General features: G+C 42.9%; 1 protein-coding gene across 1 annotated transcript in view; it reads left to right on the top strand.

The window, feature by feature from the left end:
* Nucleotides 1–24,598, top strand: part of NELL1 (neural EGFL like 1) — a 989,599-nt gene that overhangs the window by 498,738 nt on the left and 466,263 nt on the right. Inside the window, exon 13 of the mRNA XM_075547696.1 lies at nucleotides 3,743–3,868. Within this exon, the coding sequence (XP_075403811.1) occupies nucleotides 3,743–3,868 (126 nt within the window). The remainder of the gene's footprint in view (nucleotides 1–3,742; nucleotides 3,869–24,598) is intronic.

Below are 24,598 nucleotides of genomic sequence, written 5' to 3'. Positions count from 1 at the left end.
AGGGAGATAGCTGAAGCAACTGAGCATTGTGATGGACACTGTGCTTCATTGTCCAGTATGGGGTCGCTGGGGGTCAGAATTCAACTCAATGGCAACAGGTGTGGTTTCCTGGTTGGCCTCCCTTCAGAACCAAACAGCGTGCTTCCCCCGCTCTGCTAGCGTACCCCGCTCACATCCTTTAGCTGCCAGCCCTCCAGAGAAAGCGCCCTTTGCTGTAGGAAAGCTGGCTGCCCCACCGTCAAGCCCTCGTCTCGAGGGTACCCTCTAGTAGAGACTGGTTCTCCTTCATCCCAACTTGAGATCTTTCTGAAGGACTACCTCAATTCAAAGGACTCCCTCTGCCCAATCCTGCTGTCTGCCCTTCCTCCCAGGTGTCCTTCCCTCTAACTACGTCTCCCGCCATGAGATTCTGATGGATGATGACTCTGATGAGTTGCACTCATCAGAGTATACCTGTGATCAGTAGGAATGTCCAAGGCGGATTTTTGAGAAGTAGATAATCAGTCGTTTGTTTGTTTCTCTTTTCCAGGCACCGTTGGTGTACTCAAACTTACAACCTTTTGATTAGCAGCTGAAAACATGAATCATTTGTACCACTCTGAAACTCCCCTTCTCTGTACCTATTAGCGTCTGAGCTCTTTAACCACTGTATCGCTGGGCTCCGTCCCATTCCTGATAGAACTCCGTTTATCCATTTAATATAAATTTCATACAGAGCAGTGGAGGAGGAGGGGGGTGGACACAGTGTCATTGTGCAGGAAGGTGGGGAGTTTCTGGGTCGAAGAATTCCAAAGCAACGGAGACCCTCAGAAGAGATGGCTTATTTCAACGGGTTCTGCCTTCTTCCTCTACTTCCATCTTATTCTTTACTCCAGTCAGAAATTTACACGTCCACCCCCCAGTCTCCATAACCCCTTTGCATCCCCCACCCCTCACACCCCTGTCTACTAAAGTTATCTTGTTAGCTCAAGGTCAGCAGCAAACGCCTTCCTGCCAAATCCAGTAGTCGTTTCTCAGTCTATATCTTACTCACCTTCACAGCTGCAAGTAGCAAAATGAATCATTACTCCTTACCAGAGATATTGTGCTCTTTGACTTTCATACTGCCACCCTTCTGTGAAGCGAAATGAGTCCGTGACCCTGGGGAACGTCTTGTTAACGAATTCTAATGCTCTGATTTCCAGAGAGAGCTCCGTTGCAACTAACCTTCATGTGCACTCACCATCCTTCTCAAATTCCTGAGAGACTCGCTTCCATGCTTCAAGTGGTCTTATCACATAGTTTAAAATTCCAGTTTTGTGATTTTATCATGCATTGTCTGGGATCATTTTTGGAAACACTGGTATTGGGTGGCCAGACTGCTTTGCTGATTAACGGAGTTGCTTTACTAATTTCTCGTGGTGTGTTACCCACAGTGTGTTACCCGCTAACTGTGGGTCTTCCTCTGGGGGCTTAGTTATGCCTTAATAACGTAGATTTACAAGCTGACAGGCCTATAGCACAGAGAAAACTCTGATGTTACTTCAGGATGTTGTACTAGGAAACAAACCAGCTCTCCCCCAAATGACCCAAAGATAGCCTCTATGTATCAGCTCCAGGTTGTTCATTCCTTTCAAGCCAATTGAGGCCCGTTAACCCACAAAAGCCTGCTAGCGCCAACTACGCAGATTTTTACTCAGTAAGAGGCTACACACTTCACATATTCTACAAAACTGTGTCCAGTAACCATGAGCCAAACCCACTGCCATCAAGTCAATTCCAACTCATAGCAACTCCACATATGTCTTCCAGGGATGTAAGTTTTTATGGGAGCAGACAGCCTCTTTTTGGTGTTGACCAACTGTTGGATTTGAACTTCTGATCTTGTGGTTATCGGCCCAATGCTTGGATGATAGTGCCACCAGGACTCTTTCTATGAGTCATCACCCAAATGCACTGCCATTGACTCAATTCTGACTCACAGTGACTCTATGGGGAAGGGGAGAATGGCCCACCTGGGTTTCCAAGACTAACTCTTTATGGGAGTAGAAAGCATTGTATTTCTACCTCTGTGAACCGCAGATTACATTAAAACAAACAAACTAATAAACAAAAAGCCAACTCCTGTAGTTAGAACACCTGGCGATGTCTGGCCTCCGGAGCTCAGTGACCCAGAAACAATCCACTTGGCTATAGAAAAGCATTACATAGGGTCACTGCCCTCACCTCCTCCTTCTCTTCCCTGGAATTTTCCAGTCTGAAACCACCAGTCACTCCTTGGGAGAAAAATGAGGCTTTCTACTCCTGTAAAGATTTGTAATCTCAGAATCCCACAGGGGCCACTCAACACTGTCCAAGAATGTCAGCATGATGCAGGATTGAATGAACCAGTGGCGGTGAGGGTTTTCTTTCTTTTTAGTTTTAATCTGATTTGGGGGTTTCCTGCAGTTCTTGTCCCTGGAAGGCCTCCTGCTATGCACCAGCCCCAAATAGCTTGTTCTGCCATGCAGCAAAATCGTGGATGAATCTTTCTTTTCCTCGATCCGTCCTGAACTCACTCAGCCTGATAACATGTCAATATATGGTGACACTTAAAGTCATTGGGTACATTAATTTCCCAGTGACTTGGTGGAGTCATTTTTATTCTTAAACCCTTTGTTCTGAAAGGTATTAGCCTGTCAATGATTACCTTAATGGAAACAGTAGTTGACTAATGATCCTCTTTGAGGTGCTTGGTTCAAATCCTGCATCTAGCTTGTGCTAACTAGCTGATTGGTGCCAGGTATTTAATGTCTAACCTCAAAGTCCTTGATTGTAAAACAGGACCTAGTGATCCGACCTTGTTCATGGAACTGTAGGAGGATGAAATTAGGTGATGCAGTTAGAGATATGAAGCATTAGGTTGAAATCCGACCTTTACAAAAACTGATGAAGATCCTGAGACTCGGGGTGGCTGTCTGCCAGTCAGACCTGTAATTAGCAGAACCAGAGTTAGAAATCACTTTCTGTCTTGATTTCCCATGCTCTGCTGATCTGCCACTGTCACTCTCACCATCACACATAAGCAGTCTGCGTAGAATGTCCACAAAGTCACTTTTGAGGCCAGAACCTCCAGGAAAAACCAAACCCTGTGCTTAATCAAAGCTGCAGGTTACATAATTTAATTGTTCTCATGAAGGTCTGTGGGGAAGCGGCTGTGCTCCGATCTCCAGCTCAAGCAAAGTAAGATCTTTCATCAAAACAGCACATTTTTTTCCTATCACATGGGATGCAGTCCCAGATCAATTGACGAGAGACATTCATCAGACAACAGCTGCTCTATTCAGAGTACAACATGGGAGAAATGGACGACCCCATCATTTTGCAACAGATGGATTAAATCATGTTTTAGTAAGACACATAGGCAGAGGGGGCCCGGCTATCCTAGATGTGGCTGGTAAAAATGGTACCACGTACAGTGGAGACAATAAATATTCATTGGTATCAACTCAGTGGACGCACCACTCCTTGATTTGCGGTATTTCTCTAGAGCAACCTTCTTGGAGAGAAACAGTATAAGGATGGGTTTAATCTTCACCCTTCTTAGACTCTTAATGGTTGTTTCCGGATGCGTTTTCCTAGGAATTCCTTAAGTTCTGGGCTGTTAGATTCAGACTTACGCTTTTATGCTGGGCGAGTTTCAGTGTTTCTAATTTCATTGTCAAGTGATTGCCCTCCGATTATCTAATCATTTGACTAATGTTGCTTCTCTTCTCTCTTTCAGATATCGATGAGTGTGCGGCTAAGATGCACTACTGCCATGCCAACACTGTGTGCGTCAACCTGCCTGGGATGTACCGCTGTGACTGTGTCCCGGGCTACATTCGTGTGGATGGCTTCTCTTGCACAGGTGGGCCGTATGAACTACTCTGGCTGTTCCGATTCGTCCTTTCTCTGCACCCTACCTGTGATGTTCACATGCAGCGCTTGGTGCATAGTGTACTGTTTTTACCTAAATAGTTCTTCTCTTGCCTGATTTCACTTTCACCTTTTGAGAAAAAAAATCATAGAAAAGGAGATTTTATCTGCATAATTTTCCCCTACTCTGAACCCCTGTATTCCCTACAAGCCTGCAGGGGTCCGTGTTTGGAAATTGAAATACCGGTTGCCCATAGTAACACTGAGAGTCTTAGAGTATTAGCTCCCCAAATAAAAGAGTATCCATCTAGTTTTCTTTCATCAGGATGAAGTGCTTTTGTGTGTCGGAAAATGTACTTTTTTCTCACTGGGGAAGACAGGATTTAATTTAAAGAAGTGGCAGGAGAGCTTGGTGGGTAGAGATTGGGTAATATAAGAGCCAGTTAAGAGTAGTTTTAATGATGTATGCATTCTGTCAGGGTTTTTCCTTTCTATCTCTGAATGTGTCTCCAGGACCTGTGACCAGTATTTCTGTGTCAGCCTTCTGGCATTGTGGGGCATTAGGTTTGGAGACCCAATGTACTTTCAGTCATGTATAATTTCATGGGGATGTAAGCAGTATACTCGCTAAGTGTGGTAAAAATAATCAGATCTTTTGTCTCTTGGATTGAATGTGTTTCAACACTCAGTCTGGAAACTTCACGTATCCCCCGGCACCTCCCCCCCCCCCAAACACGCAGTTCATTGAATGTAATATTTTACTCATGTTACCCTTTCCCTAATTCTGACATGTTCCTCTCTGTCCTAAAGACATTGCCTGATAAAACCTAAGCTCTTTACTCAAAATAGGTTATCACTGTTTTCTTAGTATAAGAAACCAAACTTACCACCATCAAAGTCAATTCTGATTCAGAACGACCCTATAGGACAGAGTGGAACTGCCTCTGTGGATTTCTGAGACTGTCACTCTTTCTGCAGGTAGAAAGCCTCAGCTTTCTCCTGTGGAGCAGTTGGTGGTTTCAAACTGCTGACCTTGCGCCTAGCATCCCAGAGCTTAACCACTGCACCACAAGGGCTCCTCTGTCTCAGCATGGTTCATTCTTAGTGACCTTTTCACTAAGTGAAAGAAGTGGCCCAACCGAAAGGGGACAGGCGGCTGTTAGACGCCATCAAGTGAATTCTCTTGGCAACCTCACGTGTGCACCAAGATTGCTGCTCCCTAGCGTGTCCGAGGCTCTGACCTCTGGGAAGCAAACCTCTTGAACTATCTTGCTAGACAAGTGAGGAGGTTCAACCCCCCCAGCCTTTTGCTTAGCAATGCAATACTGAACCATTTCCCCACCAAGGGGGCCTCCTCACAAAACATGGTCAGCAGCCCAGAAACCTTTATGCCTCATTGTTGCGTATTGGTAAGTTCATTACGCTTCAGTTATGGTGCCAGACATTTCAGATCCAGACAGTTTCTGAGGGCCACAGAAACTATTATAATTAAAATTCCAGGGAGTGAGATAGAAGTTCCATACTCACTGCTGTTGAGTCGATGCTGACTCCTACGGAATGCCATAGGACTGCAGGGCTGCCCACGTCTCTCGCTCTTCCCCGACCTCTGCTGAGATGAAAGGTCATGGTGCCCTAAGATTGTGGCTGTATGTTCTTTTTAGATGTCTTCATTCAATCTTATGACTTGGACACTAGCTCTTTGTCCATGACCACTAAATGAACATCTTCAACTTTGCTCTTTCTCCTGAGCCTTCCCCCTCCCATCCCCTTTCAGGTATTTAATTAATACTCCACACATAGATGTTTAATGTGCATGTCATACCTACCATAAGACCGAATTCCTGTTTTCTCTTCATTTTTGTAAGCCTCTTGTTAAACTTTTCTTTATCCCAGGAAATGAAAGCAAGCCAGAATCCCTGGGGGATTATACTTGATTCTGTTCCTTTCTTTGCCCATCTACCTCAGTCCATTAACCAGTTTTGTTGACTGTACCTGCCACCCTCTGTCCAGCTCTATCCACTTCTGCCAGACCATTCGCTATCATCCTAGCGAGTTCTAAAACGACCACCCCACAGGAATTCCTGCGTTCAGTGTGTTCCGTCACAACCCAGTCTTCATGTTCTTGTTCTCAGAGCACAGGAACGAAGACAGCGCTCTACTATTGATTGTGCAGATGATTGCACACGTCTTCTTCATAGCACAGAGCTATCCACGAGTATCGCTCGTGAATTCTACGCCATCCTAGAAATCATGTGAACCTACGTAAGATCCTCGTGTAGTTTCTCATGAGATCCACACTCCTTGTTTGACATACACTCTTTGATGATGGTTTTTGTTCTACCTTACCCCGCCCGCTGAGTTTGGACCATCTCTCTCCCTGCACCGTTGTATGGAAGTCAGCTGGCCTTTGCTTTGTGTCTCCTGGTTCCACATGGACCTTTGTGTGAGCTGCGCTGCTGTTTGGGGAATGTTTTTCCTTTTGATTTTTGCACAGTTGGCTCCTTCTTGTCATTCTGATTGCGGCTTAGAAATCATCAACTCAGAAAGAACTCAGACATCATCAATTCTGATCAATCTATAGTCTTTCCTTTTTCCTCTCTGTCATACTACCTAATTTTAATTTTTAGAATATCACATATCAGCTTCTGGGATTTTTCTCACTTACACATGAATTTTTAGTTGTTTCCTTCTATTGTAATGTGAAACATGAGAGCAGGAACTTTTTTCTTCAGTACTGTATTTAACTATTTAGAATATTGTCTGCCTCAGCATGGTGATCAATGAATACCTCTTAGATGAAAAAAATATATATACCGAGCTTAGGCAAATTAATTTTATGAACCTCATTCATAAAACATTACTCACATATGCCAAACTGCAGATTATTTTAGGGATAAAAATATGTGACAAATATTTAGTTTGGTACTTAAAAAACCATTTTATTGCGGGCTTGTACAATTCTTACCACAATCCATACATCCATCCTTTGTGTCAAGCACATTTGTACATTTGTTACCATCATCATTCTCAAAACATTTGCTTTCTATTTGATGCACACCTTCCTGACATGATCGCTGTAGACATATGTATGCATAAAGCAAATGTGGCGAAGAAAGCTGATGGTGCCTGGCTATCAAAAGATATAGCATCTGGGATCTTAAAGGGTTGCAGATAAACAAGCAGCCATCTAGCTGAGAAGCATCAAAGCCTACATGGAAGAAGCACACCAGCCTGTGTGACTAGGACGTATAAATGAGACCAGGTATCAGACATAAAAGAACAAAAAATCATATCATTGGGCGACCACCTTCCTGATATCACTGAAGACAAATGGGTGCATAAGCAAATGTGGTGAAGAAAGCTGATGGTGCCCGGCTATAAAAAGATATAGTGTCTGGGGTCTTAGCTTGGTACTTTTATGAGTCAGGATACAGTATTTTCCATAACCATCTGAAATGTGAGTCCCTTAAACTTGCAGAGTTTTACTTCTTGTATAACAGATATTTTATGGTGATCACTGGTCAACAGGGGCCTTTGTTGTTCATAATTACCTGAGGAATACTGGCGGATGGCATAGCCAGTATCTTCAACATTGTCAGCCATGAAGGTGATGGGGAAAGGTGTGACCAGGATGTGATACATGTCACAGCCATACGTAGCACATTGGTTGGAATTAGTCACCAATCTTCATTCAGTTCGGATAAAGAAATGAAGTTCATCATATCTGGAAGATTAGATAAACAGAAATACTTGTTGTGTGGTATTAATGAATAATGTCGCTGTTATTAATCCCCACCCAAGCCCCCCAAAAAGATGTGTTAAAGTCTTGACTACCAAAACCCCAAACCCATTGTCATTTAGTCAATTCTAACTTATAGAATTGTCATTCTATAAGTCATTTAGCCAATTCTAACTCATTATAGACCCTATAGATTAAAATTGCCCCATAGCATATCTGAAGCTGTAATCTTTGTGGCATCAGAATGGCATGCCTTTCTCCTGCAGAACATTCAAACTGCTGACCTTCTGCTCAGGAGAGGAATGTTTGAGCCACTACACTACCACGGCTCCTTGTCTTAACACCCAGTAGCTGTGAAGGTCACCTTACATGGAAATCCAATCTCTGAAGATGGTGCTAGCCATCATCATCTCATACTTGAGTAGACTGGTCCCTGGTCCCATATAAGTGGTGTCCCAACTAGGAAGAAAATCCTCAGAGGAATGCACAGAGAACAGAGCCCTGAGGACAGAGATTGGAAGGATGCTCTCACAGCGCTAGGAATGTCACAAGAACCTTGGAGAGACAACGAAAGCCCTTCTCCTAGTGCCTTCAGAGAACACGATTCTGCAGGTACTCCGCATTGGACCTCTATGACCCAAGCTGTGAGAGAATTCATTGTCATCGTGTCAAGCCTACCAGTTTCTTGTGCGTTGTGTCAGTAGACCTAGAAAACAAACACAATAACCAACACTGAACAAAGTCTCATGAAAAATCACACGGAGCAGAGTTGTACTCTACAACAGGACCTAGAATTGACTGTAGGGCAACTGGTTGGTGTCACTGGTTTAATTAATTGCCACAGTGAAAACAAAATAAGGATCTATGATTGCCACAGTAGAATGCACGGAAGATTACTTGCTAGCGAGTGAGAATATTGAAGCTTATTTCACCAAGACCTGTGAGCATGAAGTGATTGGGGTGGGTGAGGAGTTTACAGAGGGAAACACGGAATGGATAGAGGATTTATGTCACATGGACAGGGACCTGAGGCTGCCTGTCTCAGGTAAGCCAATTCATGAGACATTTGTGGGGGAAAGAGTGAGAATTTGTTGAATAGGATATTCAAGGAGACAGAATTGATCCTTTCCAACATGCAGCCATCTCCCCAAACAGAAAAAGGAAGGGATTGAAATATTGTGTTAGCAAAGGAGGGAATCTGAATAAAGAACAGTCATACTGTTTTAACTAAGCCACAGGATAATCCGTAAATACTCTGTTTTCTTGCTTGTCCTGTTTTCTGCTGTCCTGGTCAGTAATTGTCAAACTTTGGGTGCTGGCAGAAGAGTGGCATAATATCTTTCTTTTTCCTTGGGATTCAACAGAATCCGTTTCAGCCCAGTTACTCTTTAGCAAGCATTCCTGTTCTCGTATAGATTTTCAAATGAATCGTTTGTTCCAAATTTTTTTACTCAAGAAATTATAGCAGAGTAAAATTAGCTTATAACTTTCCCACTTATTTTTCATGAAGCTGTTAAATTCACTTTTTACTTAAACCATTTCTATAAAAGTTACCTTAAACCTCCTGAAGAAAACAGCAAAGCAAAGCTAATTCATCACAAACTTAACTATAAACAAAAGTTGGGCTGCAAAGGTAAGCCAGCTACACGGAGCTCCAGCAGTTCAGAAAGCCAGATGTGATATCAAGAGGTGAACTATGAAGCATGTGTCCCACTAAAGGTCACATCTCCTCTCAGCAAGAGTCAAGGACCTTCATTAGAGACTTTCATAATAGACTCAAGTCTCTGCAACTCTGACAACAATCTTGGTGCCCTGAAAATACGCCTGGTTGGCTGACTATTGTGAGCCTTCCTCTCTAAACTATAGCAGTCTCCATCTCTAATCTGTGCCTCTGCTTGTCAAAGGAGACTTCTTGCTCCCAGGTGATTATGTGATGGATGAGTTGTAGAATAGATGTCTGCCATTGTAAGGGGTCTTTTCAAATGTTTCATACCCAGAGGACAGTTTCCTGGGAGGAATTGACAGGCCTAAAGGTGTCCTTTGTTTGCTCTGAGTCCCTGATCTAGCAGTTCTCGTTATTGACAATCCCTATTTCCAAAGATCTTCCAGTCTCTCTCCCAAATCAATTTGCACCTACCGCCTTGGTTCAGATGATTTACTTCATCTGTCAAGGTCATTTCTTCCCTCCCCCTTTCTTTGCTGCTCTGTGTCATACAGCCTAACCTTTTTAGAAGTCAGTAGTCATCCTGGAAAACTTCACTTGACCAAAATTAATGAGCCTGCAGTTAAAGCAGATATGTCAACACTGGTGACTCATTGATTTTTTTTGAATGATTCAGTCATTAATCTTTCATTCAAATATTAGCTACATAATTTGTGTCCCTCATGAGAGTTAAGAAATATGGCTACCGAGATGAGTGAACACTCCATTTCTTTGCCTAGGGTAATGATGCAATGTCTTCAAATGCGAAAACTCAAGTATTCTTTCATCATCAAACATGCTCCAATGTTGGCCAAATGAATCTCCCCTGTGGCAGTCACCTAATCTGGTGTCAGTTTAAGGATTAAGAGTGTAGGGGTGGAGTCTAGGCTGTCAATCTGGAGATAGCCAATGAGACTTCTGCGTGGGCATGGCCTTCTCCTGAGAATTCTGGGAAATCTGGTACTTCCTCCTTGGAGGCGGAAGACACTTCTCTGTGCTACTCCCTTGGAGACTCTCTACTGACAAGGCGGATTTCCTGCAAGGCATCCCTGGAGAGATGCCACATGGACCTACCCTGATGGAGCTCTGGGAACTGGAATGGCCACGAGGACACCCCTGCCAGTGCTGAGATGCTTCTGCCACCACTGAGTTTGCAGCCACTGGCCCGTGATTGTCCTGCATTTGGCATCATTGCATGTGTTTTGTGAGTCTGAAGAGAACTTTATGGACATGTGGGCTAATATTGGACTTATGACTTTTAACTGGACTGGGTTGGGAGGTTTTCTCAATGTTCAATTGGTCTTGTATATAATCCTCTCCCTTATGTACATGTGCATGTTTATGAATTTGTTTCTCTAGTCTACCCAGACTGACACACCGCTCAAAGTTGCAGTATAATTTAGATGTAGGTGGTGTGTTTTACCCCTTGTAGTTGTTGCTTCTTGAACAGAATTTAAAGAAGGATCCCAAAATAGCCCTTCCTAATCCTTATTTTCCAAGAACAGGTCTTTCTGAAGACTGCTTCTCAGACAGATGCTCACTCTGATGTTTCGGAAAAAACTCAGACTCACTGCCGTCAAGTTGATTCCAACTGATGGTGACCCTCTAGGTCAGGGTAGAACTGCCCTGTGGGTTTCTGAGACGGTCACTCTTTACAGGAGTAGAAAGGCTCTTCTTTCTCCTGCAGAGGGGCTGGTGATTTTAAATTCCTGACCACGTGGCTCGCAGCCCGGCACACAACCACTAAGCCGCCAGGACTCCTTTTGCTAAGCGTGATACTGGAGGGCAAAGGCGATATGTCCAAAGCACAAAGTCAACTTTAGTTTTTCATCATTCTATGACCCCCTAGTTGAACAGGAGGGAAAAGCAAAGCAAAACATGTCTCGGGAGCTAAAAGCGATCAGAGGGTTTAGCATGAAGAAGGATTATTTAGAAATTAAAAGTGTGTAAACATTTAATGATTTCCTCCTGGGCTGGATTCTCTCCATTTTTTTTTCTTCAAAAATCACCCTTGACCTTTGAAAAGGTGAAATGTAGACCACTTGGCCGGTCTTTTGCATGAGTAACAATCATTTGCTCTTGGGTTAGAGATCCCTTGATGGCCTTTATTCTTTTTGTGAATTGCGAAAGTGGAGTTTAAACTTAACTTGGAGTTTAATCCATTTGTTTGTTTTTTTAGGGAATGATTTTTCTCCCCAACCCTCTTGTAGTTTTGGAATCATGCAAGGTTTGATTGATTGGACCTTGAGTTTCATTTATCTCCAGTGAAATTCTCCATGTTTAGGCGGTTTGATAAGATGTTACCATTAGATATGCAGGCAGCTTTGAACAGGGGGGGTGGTGATTTACAGCAAAAACATGCAACAATAACACAGGTGCTTGACAGTAACGGCTGAGCATCCATTTACATGCCAAAAACTGCCCATGAAGGTAAGAAATAAAGGGCCCAAGTAAGATAACAAACGTCCCGAGTGATTTCCATTACCTTGCTAAAAGCATTTTTATTTTCTTGATATTGACATGGAAGAAACCTTGAAGGCAGTAGTACACTGTTGAAATGTTCTGCACAAGCTTAGTTAAAGAATTAGATATAAGAGTCTATTCATTTAATGACTTAAATTAAGTGCCCGATAATGAAAAGAGGTTAGGCAATTGTTTAAGTGCCTTGGGAGTACAAGTAGCTGTTAAATTTTTTTAGGCTGGTTTTCTGGAAAATACTTTCTTCCCAGGGTTGAAGAAGCAGAGAACATTTACAAATTTAAGATGCCAAATGATTCTCATTGAGCAGAGCTATGTACAAAATAAGAGTTGAAGTAGAATATTTCCAACATTTTAGAATAACATAGTGACTAACCCACCATTTATCCTTATCTGCAGAACACCAGGCATGTGAGAAACAAATGCCTGTGCTTGCTTTGGGGCATGCTCAGCCGTACTTGCTGTGGGCTGGCTAGCGGCATCAGGACACCTGTCCCCTAACCCTCCGCGCAGGAGAGGTAACGTAGCTCTAAGAATGAAACTGGGGCAACAGGCCTCTAGATTGATGTTATTTTGCAGAATGTTCTCTCAGATGCAGTAGAATGTGAAACCACGTACTACTTATCAAAACTACCAGAAACCATGAATTGATTTGGCGTTTACTTAGTTTTTTTCGATTTATTGCTTTTATTGCTATTGATTTTTAAATTTTGTTCAGTAGAACAAGAAAAGTGAATATAGGACATGTCCCTTTAAAATAGTTTAAGCCCACTTAAAAATGTTGGTGAGGAGGATGAGATCTACATATTTAGCATATTTAGTAACTTCCAGACTACTCTCCTTCATAGTGACCCTGTCCAGGATTTCTGAGGCTGTACATATTTATGGAAGCAGGATAGCCAAATCTTGCTGTCACCAATGCCCACCAGCTCCTTACACTTAGTAACCCAGTGAAGCTCACTGTCATCGAGCGGCTCCCACCTCATAACAACCCTGTAGGACAAAGTAGAGCTGCCCCTGTTGGCCCATAGTCTGAAAATCTTTATGGGACTAGAATGCCTTATCTGGTGCCCAGTGGGGTCTAACTGCTGACCAAGCCCAGACAGTATCACTCCCTCCACCACCAGCGGTGTTAAAATAACCAGACCGTGCTGGTGGTGTGAACAGGCCAGCAGCTCTGGGGGAAAGAGGAGGCTTTCTGCTCTCATCAAGATGCACAACCGTGGAAACCCACAGGGGTGGGAAGTTCTACTCTGTCCACAGGGTCTCTGTGAGTCAGAATGGACTCATTGGCAGTGAGTAGGTAGTGACAAGATGATATCTGGTTTTGATTTCTTTTGCTGCTATTGATTTTTTTTCCCTTTTCCTTCTGAGTTAATTATTTCCACTCCTTGTCTGTCAGTGTGTCATATCGTGATGGCTGTGTGTCACCGTCATGCTGGAAGCTGTCGCAGCTTGGCAAAGCGAGGGCAGCACAAAAGGGGAGCCCCTCAACAAGTTACTGGGGTTCAGTGGCTGCAACAATGGGCTGGGTCAAACAGAGCAACTTTGAGAATGGTCCAGGACCAGGTACTGTTTCACTCTGTTGTATATAGGATTTCCATGTGTTGGAACGGACTTGACAGTGCATTATAACAATTTAAATACCTGGATATATATATATATATATACACACACACACACACACACGTGTGTGTGTGTGTGTGTGTGTGTGTTCTTCACATATGAGTTTGTGATTGGGATTTGCCACCCACAATATGTTGGAAAAAAACCGCAACTAAAGGGGGAAATAGAAAAATAATAGAGACCCTTCGAAATAGCAATTGTTGGACAAAAATTCATGGAAAGTGTTTTTTCAGGCTAATTTTAGTTCTCTTTGTGTTGTCAATGGCAAGGAGCCCTAGTGACACAGTGGTTAAAGTGCTCTGCTTCCAATGGTCCCTGATTTGAACCATCAGGAACGACGAGTGATTTGCTGCCTTGGGACCCTCTGCGGTCCCTCGCCGTCATCCTGCAGGGTTGCTGTGAATTGGAATTGACAGTCAGCAAGGAGTTTGGTGTTTGGTCAGACGTGGAAAATCCAAATACCAAATATTTACTGAATTTAGTGACCAAACTCTCACTGCCATCAAGTCATCTTAATTCACAGTGACTCCCTTTCAGTTCTCAAGACTTTGGCTGTTTACGGGAGTAGAAAGTCCAGTCTTTCCCTGCTGGTGGTTTCAAACTGCAAACCACGAGGATCGCAGCCGGATTCATAACCACTGAACAACTAGGGCTCTGGCATTTAGTAGCCATGGTGGTAAAATAGTGCTAAGGCTTCTTAAAGTCAGCAAACATATCATAAGGAAGTACATTAGTCCAGGTTCTGTACAGAAGCAAAGGCAGCAAAGCGTATACATGCATATAAGAAGGTGATATGCATCTAGGAAGGTGAGTGAAACCCTCCCAGGGTTACATGCATGGGGTTTACTTCAAACAAAATTTAGTTAGACCAGTCTCTGTGAACGTGGATAGCATTTGTTTTAGCCTTCCTAGAATTCCTGCAAAAATGATTTACCAAAAGACTGTTTCCAAGGGCATCTGATGGGCCCATGGAATTCCAAGCAGAGGTATCAGAAGCTGAAAAGGTCTTGGTAGCTGAGCTTTAGGATTCTAAATGATTGATCTAGACAGATTTTCTTCAAGGACACGGCATGGTAATGGGAGTTTATTAAGAAGATGTTTTAAGAAAATACAAAGCTGCTTTGTTGAGCAAATAGACAGGAAATTGTTTTCCATCATGTATCTGCTCAAAGAGCTGAATAAAAGTTGTCCTATGAGAATTTCCTAGTAAAACTCTATCCCATCCCCCCTTCAGCCTTGATCTTGCCCCTACAAACTTCTTTTTTTTTTTTGTTCCTAAAACTCAAAGAACATTTGAAAACATATACAATTTGAGTCCCCCAAGAATTCCCAAACTCTTTTTGACCTGGTGTGAATCAAAGAGCACAGACTTCTTCAGAGAAGGGTTGGGGGATGGAAAGTCTGTCTTCTGAAGTGGGTAGATTTAGTCAGAGGATATGTAAGTAACAATAGCTTCACATTTTGATATTTTTATTTGATAATGATTTATAGTAATACTTTTTAACTTACCATCACATACAGAGAGAAGTAAGTCTAGGAAATGTCATCTGCTATTTAGGGGCCACTAAATTCTAAGCCTGTGGGTCAGATGTTAAAATGAAGGCATTTCTTGATTCATGTACCTACAGAGATTCATGAGCCCAAGAGTGATAGGTTAGATAGCAGGCTGCTGATTTTGGAGGCAAATGAATCCAAAGCTGGCAGGTAAGAGGACAGGGTGCTGGCTTAGGTTGTTCCCTCTCTCTGAGTGGTTTCTGACTCACAGCTACCCTGCAGGACAGTGGGATGACCCATGTGGGTTTCTGAGGCTTTAAGTCTTTACAGGACTAGTAAGTCTCATCTGTCTCATCAGAGCATTCGGTGATTTTGAACTGTTGACCTTGCTTTTGGCAGCCTACACATACCACTACTCCACCAGGGCTCCTGGGTCAGCTAATAAATCCCACAGTTGGTAGGCAGTACAGCAGGCTGCTGGTTCAAATGTAAAGAGCTGGAGGTCAGCTAGTGAGTCTGATGCAGGGTCCAGATACAGTAAACATTTAAAAAAAAGATGTTAGATACCTTTACCAGAATGCCCATATATATTGGAATCAGGCCACACCCCCAAGGAAACTCCCTTTCAACTAAGTACTTAGTAGATCTCCTCATGGAGTGATTACATTACATGAAACACATTGCAGGATAGTGGATGACTACAAACTTGAGAATTATCCCTGCTGAGTTGATGTACACCCTCGACCATCATAGGAGGACATCAAAAGGCATTTTCCTTGAGGTTTCAGAACGACAGTAAACCTGAATCACTGGCCCAGATTTGGATTGTTTGATAGTTGGAATGAGGGTTCTCGCTTGTTCCACACCTATTGTCAGGGTCTGAACCACACTGCCTGCTGCACCACCACCAGAGTAAGTGATTGTTTGTCTCTAAGGTGTTTGTGCACAAACCTGTTAAGTACTGTGTTGCCTTTGACACAAATTCATCATAAAAGGCTTGTTAATATTACTGTCCACTCCATTGATGGAATTGTGCATTCAGAATCACAATCAAGCTTTCCTACAAAGAAGGACTTTGATTAAGGATGCTTCAGCTGTTGGAAGATCGTTGACACTAGGCTTGCAGCCCATGTATTTCTGCATTCAAGTCACACAATACGGGTGACTTTAAAAGCCTGGAGTTCAATCTTATATTCTCTCCAGTTTCAGGATACGGTAAATGCATATGTATACATGTTTCCATGACTTTCTAGCATATACTGGCCTTTGTGCCCTTTCTCTAAGATAAAATGGGTACTGGATGTACTATCTCTTCTTGGAACATCACAAAGGCTCTGGAAAGTAGTGTAAAGTCTAGTGTGGAACTTCTGCTGGCTGTAAGCTTTGCGATGCTCCTTGCTTACACTAAGAGCCGCAACAACATGCACATTCTCTGCTCCTTCATCACTATCCCCTGTAAATCTTCACAGAGCTGTTACAAGGATACATTGAGAGAGTGCCTTTGTATCAATTAAGATACTGTTTACTGCAAGATGCAAAAAAAAATGCCTCAATGGCTTTGAATGATAGATTTATGCTTTCATAACAAAAAAGGTCTATGGAGACAGTGTTTACGGAGTTTGTCAATTCAACTGTGTGTTAGTCCAGGTAGATTAATGAAACAAATCCGTAGGCACTCGTGTATAAGAAAGAGGTTTATATATAAGATCAGTTGAATATTGAGAAAACATCTCAGCCCAGTCTAGATCAAGTCCATAAGTCCGATATTAGCCCATATGTCCAATAGCAATCTATAAAGCCCTCTTCAGACTCACGCAACACATGCAATGATGTCTAATGCAGGAAGCTCACAGGCCAGTGGGTGGAAAGTCTTGTGGATCCAGCGGCAGTACAGGTATCTCAGCGCTGGCTGGGGTCTCCACGTTGTTCCTTCAGTCCTGAAACTCTGACTACTTCAGGGTAGCTTCATATGGCTTCTCTTCAGAAATGCCTTGCAGGGAGTGAGCCAAGGGAGAGTGTCTCTTGCCTCTGAGGAGGGAATTCCCAGAATCCTCAGGCAAAGGCCAGGCCCACACAGAGGTCTCATTGGCAATACAATGATCAACAGGCTAGACTTCACCACATTCACTAGTAATCCTCTCAAATCGACACCAGATTATATAACTACCACAAACTGTTTCATGATATCACCCAAAACACAGATCCACCCCCACCCTCCCCCTTTTTCACTTCTTTTCAGTATTATGGTTTTGCCACTTAACCTGACCCTCCCGTAGGGCCTACGCGTGACTGAAAGAATTGCAACCGTCACAGCCTCAATCTTGTCCCAAGGTCAGAAGTACACGTACATGTGTGTGGGGGTGGGGGGAATGGTGTTGGGGGGTGGGAGATTTACCACCTACAGTACTGAGTTTTAAATCCAGACATAACTTTATTCAAGGCCTCATCCCAGTAGATGTGTTTTTCACGTCTTGTGGTTGTCATGGGTGAGCATACCTATTTATTAAATATATCATGAAAAGAGAAGTAGAATGACCTTGAGTCAAAACTTCTCAGGTATGGCTGGGGCAGGTCTCACCCACCTTTATAATACTTGGATAACTAGTACTTAAATAAAATCTGGATTACGTTGTCAAAGAAGGAGGTAATGTGTAATATTTTAAAGAATATAATCTGTGAGAATAGATTTAAGAGCTTTGAATGTTTTATTTACAAGTTGCAGAGTATTCAAGAGAAATACAATTTACAATGACAATTAGATGCCAATTATTCTAAATTTATGTATGCCTGACCTGTGTATAGATCCATAGACAGGCACTATATTTACATGCATGCTAATCCTGCATTTCTGGGGATGGTTCAGGAAAATAGGCCCTCTCATACCAGACTGATGGCAATGTAAATTGGTACAATTTTTCTTGAAGATAATTTGGCAGTGTGTATCAAAAGGTTCAGAAATATTTATAGCAATTTATTCCAAGGAAGTAATCAGTCACACATAATAATTATTCATGTAAGAAGATTTATTTTATGGCCACTTAGTTCATTTGCTACTTATAAGAAAAAAACCAACTTGAAGCAATCCAAAGCGAATGAGTGCAGATTTGCTCAATTATTATGTATCCACATAGGAGGAAATACTACTACAACTATTAAAATAATACTTAGAAGACTATAAAACCTCAATATAAAATTCTCACATAGAGTATAAGTTAAAGCTTCAAAACAGTCTGTATATTATTCCAGTTACAGTAAACAAAAATTATGTGTGCATACACACATTTATATACCTTCACATATACCAGCGGCTCTCAACCTGTGGGTCACACTCCTTTGTGGGTCAAATGACTCTTTCACAGGGGTTTCCCAAATCATAACAGTAGCACAATTACAGTGATGAAGTAACTGCTAAAATATTTTATGGTTTGGGGTCACCACAACACGAGGAACTGTTTTAAAGGTCGCGTCATTAGGAAGGTTGCGAACCACTGACATATACAGACACAAAGACGGGCTGGAACTCTCTCTCTAAGTAAGCAGCTAGCAGACTATTTCCTTTTTCTTTACACTGCCCTGTGCTTTTCTTTTAAATGGACTACAGGATAGTGCAATGAGCCAGCACGTGGACCAAGAATAAGCTGCTGGGGCAGAAGAGAATACTGCGTGGTTTAAAACCAGGAAGGATGTGTGTCATGGTTGTCTCCTTTCACTGCACTTACTTAATCTGTGTGCTGAACTATTAGTCTGAGACGCCGGACTGTATGAAGAGAACACAGTAACAGGATTGGAAGAAGATGTAGTTATAATCTTTGGTATGCAGATGAGCTAGCCTTGCTTGCTGAAAGCATGGAGGACATGAGGCATTTGCTGATGAAGTTCAAGGGTTGCAACCTTCAGTATGGGTTGCAACGTAACAAAACAAAAACCCAGATCCTCACAACTGGACCAGTAGACAACATCATGATAAATGGAGATGACATTGAAGTTGTCAAGAGTTTCAGTTTTCTGAGTTCCACAGTTAATGCTCATGGGAGCAGCAGTGAAAACATTAAGTTACATATTATATTGGGTAAATCTGTCCAAGACCTCTTTAAAATGTTAAGGACAAGACCTCTTTAAAATGTTAAGGACAAGACTTCTTTAAAATGTTAAGGATGTTATTTTGAAGACCAAGGTACCCCTGGCCCAAGCCACGGTATTGTCACTTGCCTCCTATGCATGTGAAAGCTGGACATTGAGTAAGGAAGTCTAAAGATGAATCCGTGTGTTTGAATTTTGGTGCTGATCAAGAATATTGAAAGCATCATGGTCAATCAGAAGAACAAACAGATATGTCTTGGAAGAAATTGCAGCCAGAATGCTCTTAGAAGCAAGTATGGCAAGACATCGTCTCATTACTCTGAACATGTTCTCAGAGACCATGCTTGGTAAAGTGGAAGGCCAGCAAAAAAAGAGGAAGACTATCAAGAAGATCGGTTGACACAAACGTTGGTCCATGGATCTTGTGGAATTATGAGGCACTAAGAAGGTGCTTCTGGATTGACCCCAAATTCAAAGTGAGAATATGAGGGACAGGAGGGATTAAGGGAGTGAGACTTGGCTCCCCTACTTCAGGCTCAACAAGAACGGATTCAAATGAGTTTTCTTTGGAAAGCTTCCTGCTGCTTAAATGCAAGACAGAAAGAGGGATAATTCTGCAAACTGCTATCTTTCTTAATTCTGTGATTCTTTGAAAGTTTCTGACCTCTAAGAGATTATGGTCTCATTGGGGGTTGTAAAATTTACATTTAAAAATGATATAATAGAGCATGCTGTTGAATGCTAGATTTTGAGGCTTGGGTAATAAATGCCACGGGAAGAGTGCCAAGAGCCTTCCTTGCCGGGCTGTAGAAAGGATGCTTTTCATAGGAGGATGCCTGAAGGAGTTTGAGCTAATGCGGCTTGGGAGGTGGCTCGTGCTTTAGAAAGAGACCCCGTCTCGGGCTCGGTGATGTGCAATGTGACCTGCTCGTGGCCTGTGGGTAAACAGGGCTCTGAAAGAGGTGGGCCTAGGTTCCTAGTACATTCTGGCATTTATTAGCATTGTGAACAATCAGTTTCAGGGAAATGAGTGCATCCCATCCTTCCAGAATTTTAGGAGTCAATGAGTGGGTGAGAGGAAGTTTTGTTATTGTCAGATGGCTCACGTCGATCTCCGGCTCAAGAGGACCTTACACTCAAAGGGGACACTGCCCTGTCCACCACCTTCCTGTGAGAGGACTGTTTTGAGCCATATGGTTTGCACTGCTTTGTTTTCAGAATTAGAATAGCAGGCTTTTCTTCTTAATCTGGAAGTGCTGCTGAGACCTGTGTTGTGTGAGAACAACATGGACACCTCCATGTTGTACAAATGGTGGGAAAGAGCATGGCATATACCAGATACTGAATAAACACCAACTCTCATGATGTGTACTTTAGTGGGGGCTAAGGAACTTGTCCAAGGCCACCGACTAGACTGGTGGAGCCCAGGTAGGAACACAGGCCCTCTAACTTCAGAGACTCGCAATAGACTGGGTGTTGCTTCACGTGAACACGGCTGCTGAGTGCAGATGCAGGTCTGGCATGTGGATGCTCAGTTGACTGTCACTCTCACAAAACTGGCAGAATTTTTTGAGTCTTAAGGCAAAGGGAATTTGTATGGAACACAAATATCTGGGATTTATTTAACCAGCTTTAGGATCTTGAGCAGATTCCTAAAACTCTTTAACCCACAGCTTATAACTCCAAGAGAGAAAGTTAGGTTTGGGGGCTTAAATGTGAAAGAGCTCAATAAAGAATCTTGTCGAAGTTGCTCAATCATCTTTAAGTCCTAAGACTTGTTTGGAGTCCCTGGGTAGTGCGTTCGGCTGCTAGCCCCAAGACTGGGACTGTGCATCCACCCTGAGGCACCGTCTAAGAAAGGCCTGGTAATCTCTGTGCAAAACACCAGCCCCTGAAAACGCCATGGAGCACCATTCTGCTCTGATGGCCACACAGTCATCGGAGCTGGAGTTCATACAGTAGAATGTTTTTTTTCATACCGAGTTACTCATTTTTATTCCTCCCTGTTTTTCTCACCATTGGTTCTTGAAACTTGTCACAGGGAGACATTTTGAAAAGCAACTTTTGGAAAAACTTTTGGACATTTGGAAAGCTACTTGCCTGAAGACTTGAGAAAACCCGTCTACGTAGACAGTGTCTACATTCTAGAAACATGCACCTGTAGGCAGACTGCGTCCTGAAGGATTAGGAAGGAGGCCAAAGTGGGGTGAACTTCACAAGAAGTCTGTAACTAGCAAGGAATCCATTCCTTTAGGCCAAGAGCAAACATCACCCTTTGAAGTTATTAATCTGACTGTCTTTGGAGTCTCCTCAAAGGACTCCTTTTAAAAATGGAGGCTGGTCCCAGAGAAGGGAAGCTGCTTCAGTTGTGAATGCCTTTGGCATTTATTGGCTCAGTTGGCTGACAGATGGGCATAGGGCAAATGGTTTCCAAGAGGCGTGAGAAAGGTAAGAAGCTTGCTCAGGGCTGCGCATCAGGAAGGGGCTTTTGGCAGTTGGGAAATGTCCTTAGAGGAAGTTTACCACAGGCAGATGGGTAAAGGAAACGGTGCATTTGCCAGTTACAGTGAGAATGTTCTAGTTATCCTGGTAATCGTGTGTCTGTTATAATGAAACTAGGAAGCTCAGAGGAATAATAAGATGAAAATAAGTGCGTCCGTAAGTGAACCCTGGAGAGACGGCCTCTCTGAATTCTGTGGACTGCTTCTTCAAGTTTGCTTTCTCTAATGACACCTGAATTCTGATAATCACATAGCTGTTCTCAACTTAAAAAAGATAATCATATAACCTTATTTCATGAGCATTTACACATTACTCACGTGATTTCAAAACCACCACTGTGGACCGCTGTGAAATCTTCCCTCCTCTGGACGTGTCACCATAGCTTTGGACAATTAGACAAGCAAACCCCCCTAACTGCCTCTTGTTTTCTGTTGGCTTTATCCTGCGCATGGATTAATTACCCCGCTAGAATGCTGGTCATCATTGTTTTGCCCCTGCCTGAGCTAAGACTGAGTCACAGAGTGAATATCAGACCAGGCCAAGGCAGGAAATATGTGTGGTCAGGAATTCTTGGAGTCCAGGAATCAAGGCTGGCCTGGTGTTACTCATCTAGGGAAATTTTCAAGAAAAGTAGGGCATGAATACTTTGGTGGATATAAAGATCCCCTGTAATTATTTCATAAAACAGTACTGCCTTCCCATGGTAGTTACAGAATCTGGTGTCAATTTGGGACTTGGGAGGATGAAGAGTGAAGGGGTGGAGTCTAGTCTGTAATGGGGTTATAGCCAATGAGGCCTCTGTGTGGGCCTGGGCTTCTCCAGAGAATGTGGGAACTTATGAATTTCCTCCTTGGAGATGACAGACACACACACTCTCTGCTCACTCCCCGAGGGGCACTGTATGACAACACACTATGCTGATAGACCCCTGTGCCCTGGGAACTGGAGGAGTCACATGGAGACCCCTGCCAGCACTGAGATGCTTCCACCACCACTGCATCCATAAGGCTTCCCACCCACTGGCCTGTGATCTTCCTGCATTTGGCGTCACTGCATGTGTTGTGTGACTCAGAAAAGGACTTTCTAGATTGGTTTTGGACATATGGGCTAATATCAGCCTTACGGAGTAGATCTGGACTGGGCTGGGATGTTTTCTCAATATTCAACTGCTCTTGCATATAAAGATCTTTCTTATACACATATGAGTGTCTGTGAATTTGTTAGACAGAGCTGCTCCTGTGAGCTTCTCTGCCTTGCTCATGAGGCAGATTTCCCACGTTTCTATTTTCGTACAGGCTTCTTCATTCTTCAGAATATTTCCCAGAACTGTTAGCGTTTCTTTCCCTTCCTTTCTGACACTAATTTCCCCATTTTGGTTGATATGTTGAATGTAGGAACAGCGTCAAACTGCCAGGAGTTTCAAATAGCCAGGGTGTTGGAGAGACAGAAACCATCAGAAAATGCTTTCAAATTACAGTCATTGGATTCTGAATTTTGATGAACTGTGGGAGAATTGTGCTCAGGGAAGTCTTGGCTTGTGGATTTTCCAAAACCTTAAGTGATTTTCCTGTTAAGGGAACTGTTCCTTTTTGTCTCCCATGTAGGTGGTCCATTTTACCTGGTTATAGTAAAAATGTGGCATTGCTTTCAGAGGTAGGAATATCTGCCCCTGCCCATCAATGTGAGAAGGGGATTAAGTACCAGAGAGTGTCTGGCACTAAATGACTGCTATCTCATGGAAACCCAGTCCAGGTGACTCCGTGCAGCAGGGAGATGGAGATTCTCAATTAAAGGTGCACCTGGTGATACTTTCCTTTGACCTCACACAGACCACTTATTTTTCAGACCTGGGTGGAAAAGCTTACAGTTTTAGAGCAAGTCCACGGTGGAGGCCAGGGCTCAGTGCCCTCGCTCTATTTTTAGGATTCAGAACAGCAACAAGCCCCACAAGGGCACTCACACATCACCACACCACACTTCCCACTAACACCGACAGGACTTCTCGGTTCGCTCTGCCACTCTTTGGGCATGATTTATTTTATTTCATCTATTTTCTGAACTTCTACCCTTGGGTGTGTTATTAAGGCTGTTTGCCTTGAATCTTGCTTTCTTTACCTTCCACACTGTCTCCGCTACATGTGTGTGCTATTCTTTATGGCTGGCGCTGACTAATGACAGTCAGAATGAGAGGCTGGTAGTCAAAATGCCGCTGGGGAAAGATTTCTTTCTATTACTAACCTAACTCCAAAAATAATTTACCACAGTATTTTTTTATTTTTTGCCCGATACAAGGTTTTTTTATTGCATTATTTTAACAGTTTTATTGGCACATAATTCACATACTGTACAATTCAATAGTTCAATAACATTAAAAAGTGTGTGGCCATCACCACAACCATTTTGGAACATTTTCTACTTTCTGATACTCATTGTTACTAACTCCCCATTTTCTCTTCAACCTCCTCTGTCATGCCCCTAAGAAACCATCAGTCCAGTTACTGTCTCTAAAGAGTTACCTATTCTAAAATTCATATACAGAAAAGCATACAGAAATAAAACAAAACAGAAAAACAACAATAAAGTAAAACATAGAAAAACCTCAATAGAAAAGAAAGCAGAAAATATGTAAACCAAGGCAAATTTAAAAAGGAAAACAAATGATAAAGCATTAAATTCTATCCTACCTGTGCCTGCAGTAACAGGCACTTTCTAATGACTCCGCCTGATAGCAAGACTTCACATCCCGGTCCTTGGTTAGAAGGAATTCACCGGAGCTTTAATTCCCGCTCCCCACAGTTCCTCCTTCCTTAACCCAACAGCTTCGATTTTAGCTCAGTATTCTGATCCATGACTCCTTGTGTTTCAAATTGGACCCGCCCTTCAATGCTGTTCCATGATGGTAAGCTTTTAGAACTTTATCCCCAGACCTTTCTTCCTCCACACCTCTGGGCATATTCCAACCACCCACCTTTCCATTTGTAGCTGAGCACTCAGTCCACGGATCTGAAGACTGTATTAAGAATGTGTGAAGCGCCAGGCATTGTCCTGGACGCTGGGACTCCATCAGTGAGTAACGCGGACAGTGTGTTGCCTTCAGGGTT

This window comes from Tenrec ecaudatus, chromosome 4 (genome assembly GCF_050624435.1).
Source record: "Tenrec ecaudatus isolate mTenEca1 chromosome 4, mTenEca1.hap1, whole genome shotgun sequence".
NCBI lineage: Eukaryota > Metazoa > Chordata > Mammalia > Afrosoricida > Tenrecidae > Tenrec > Tenrec ecaudatus.
This window is presented reverse-complemented; position numbering and strand designations above follow the sequence as displayed.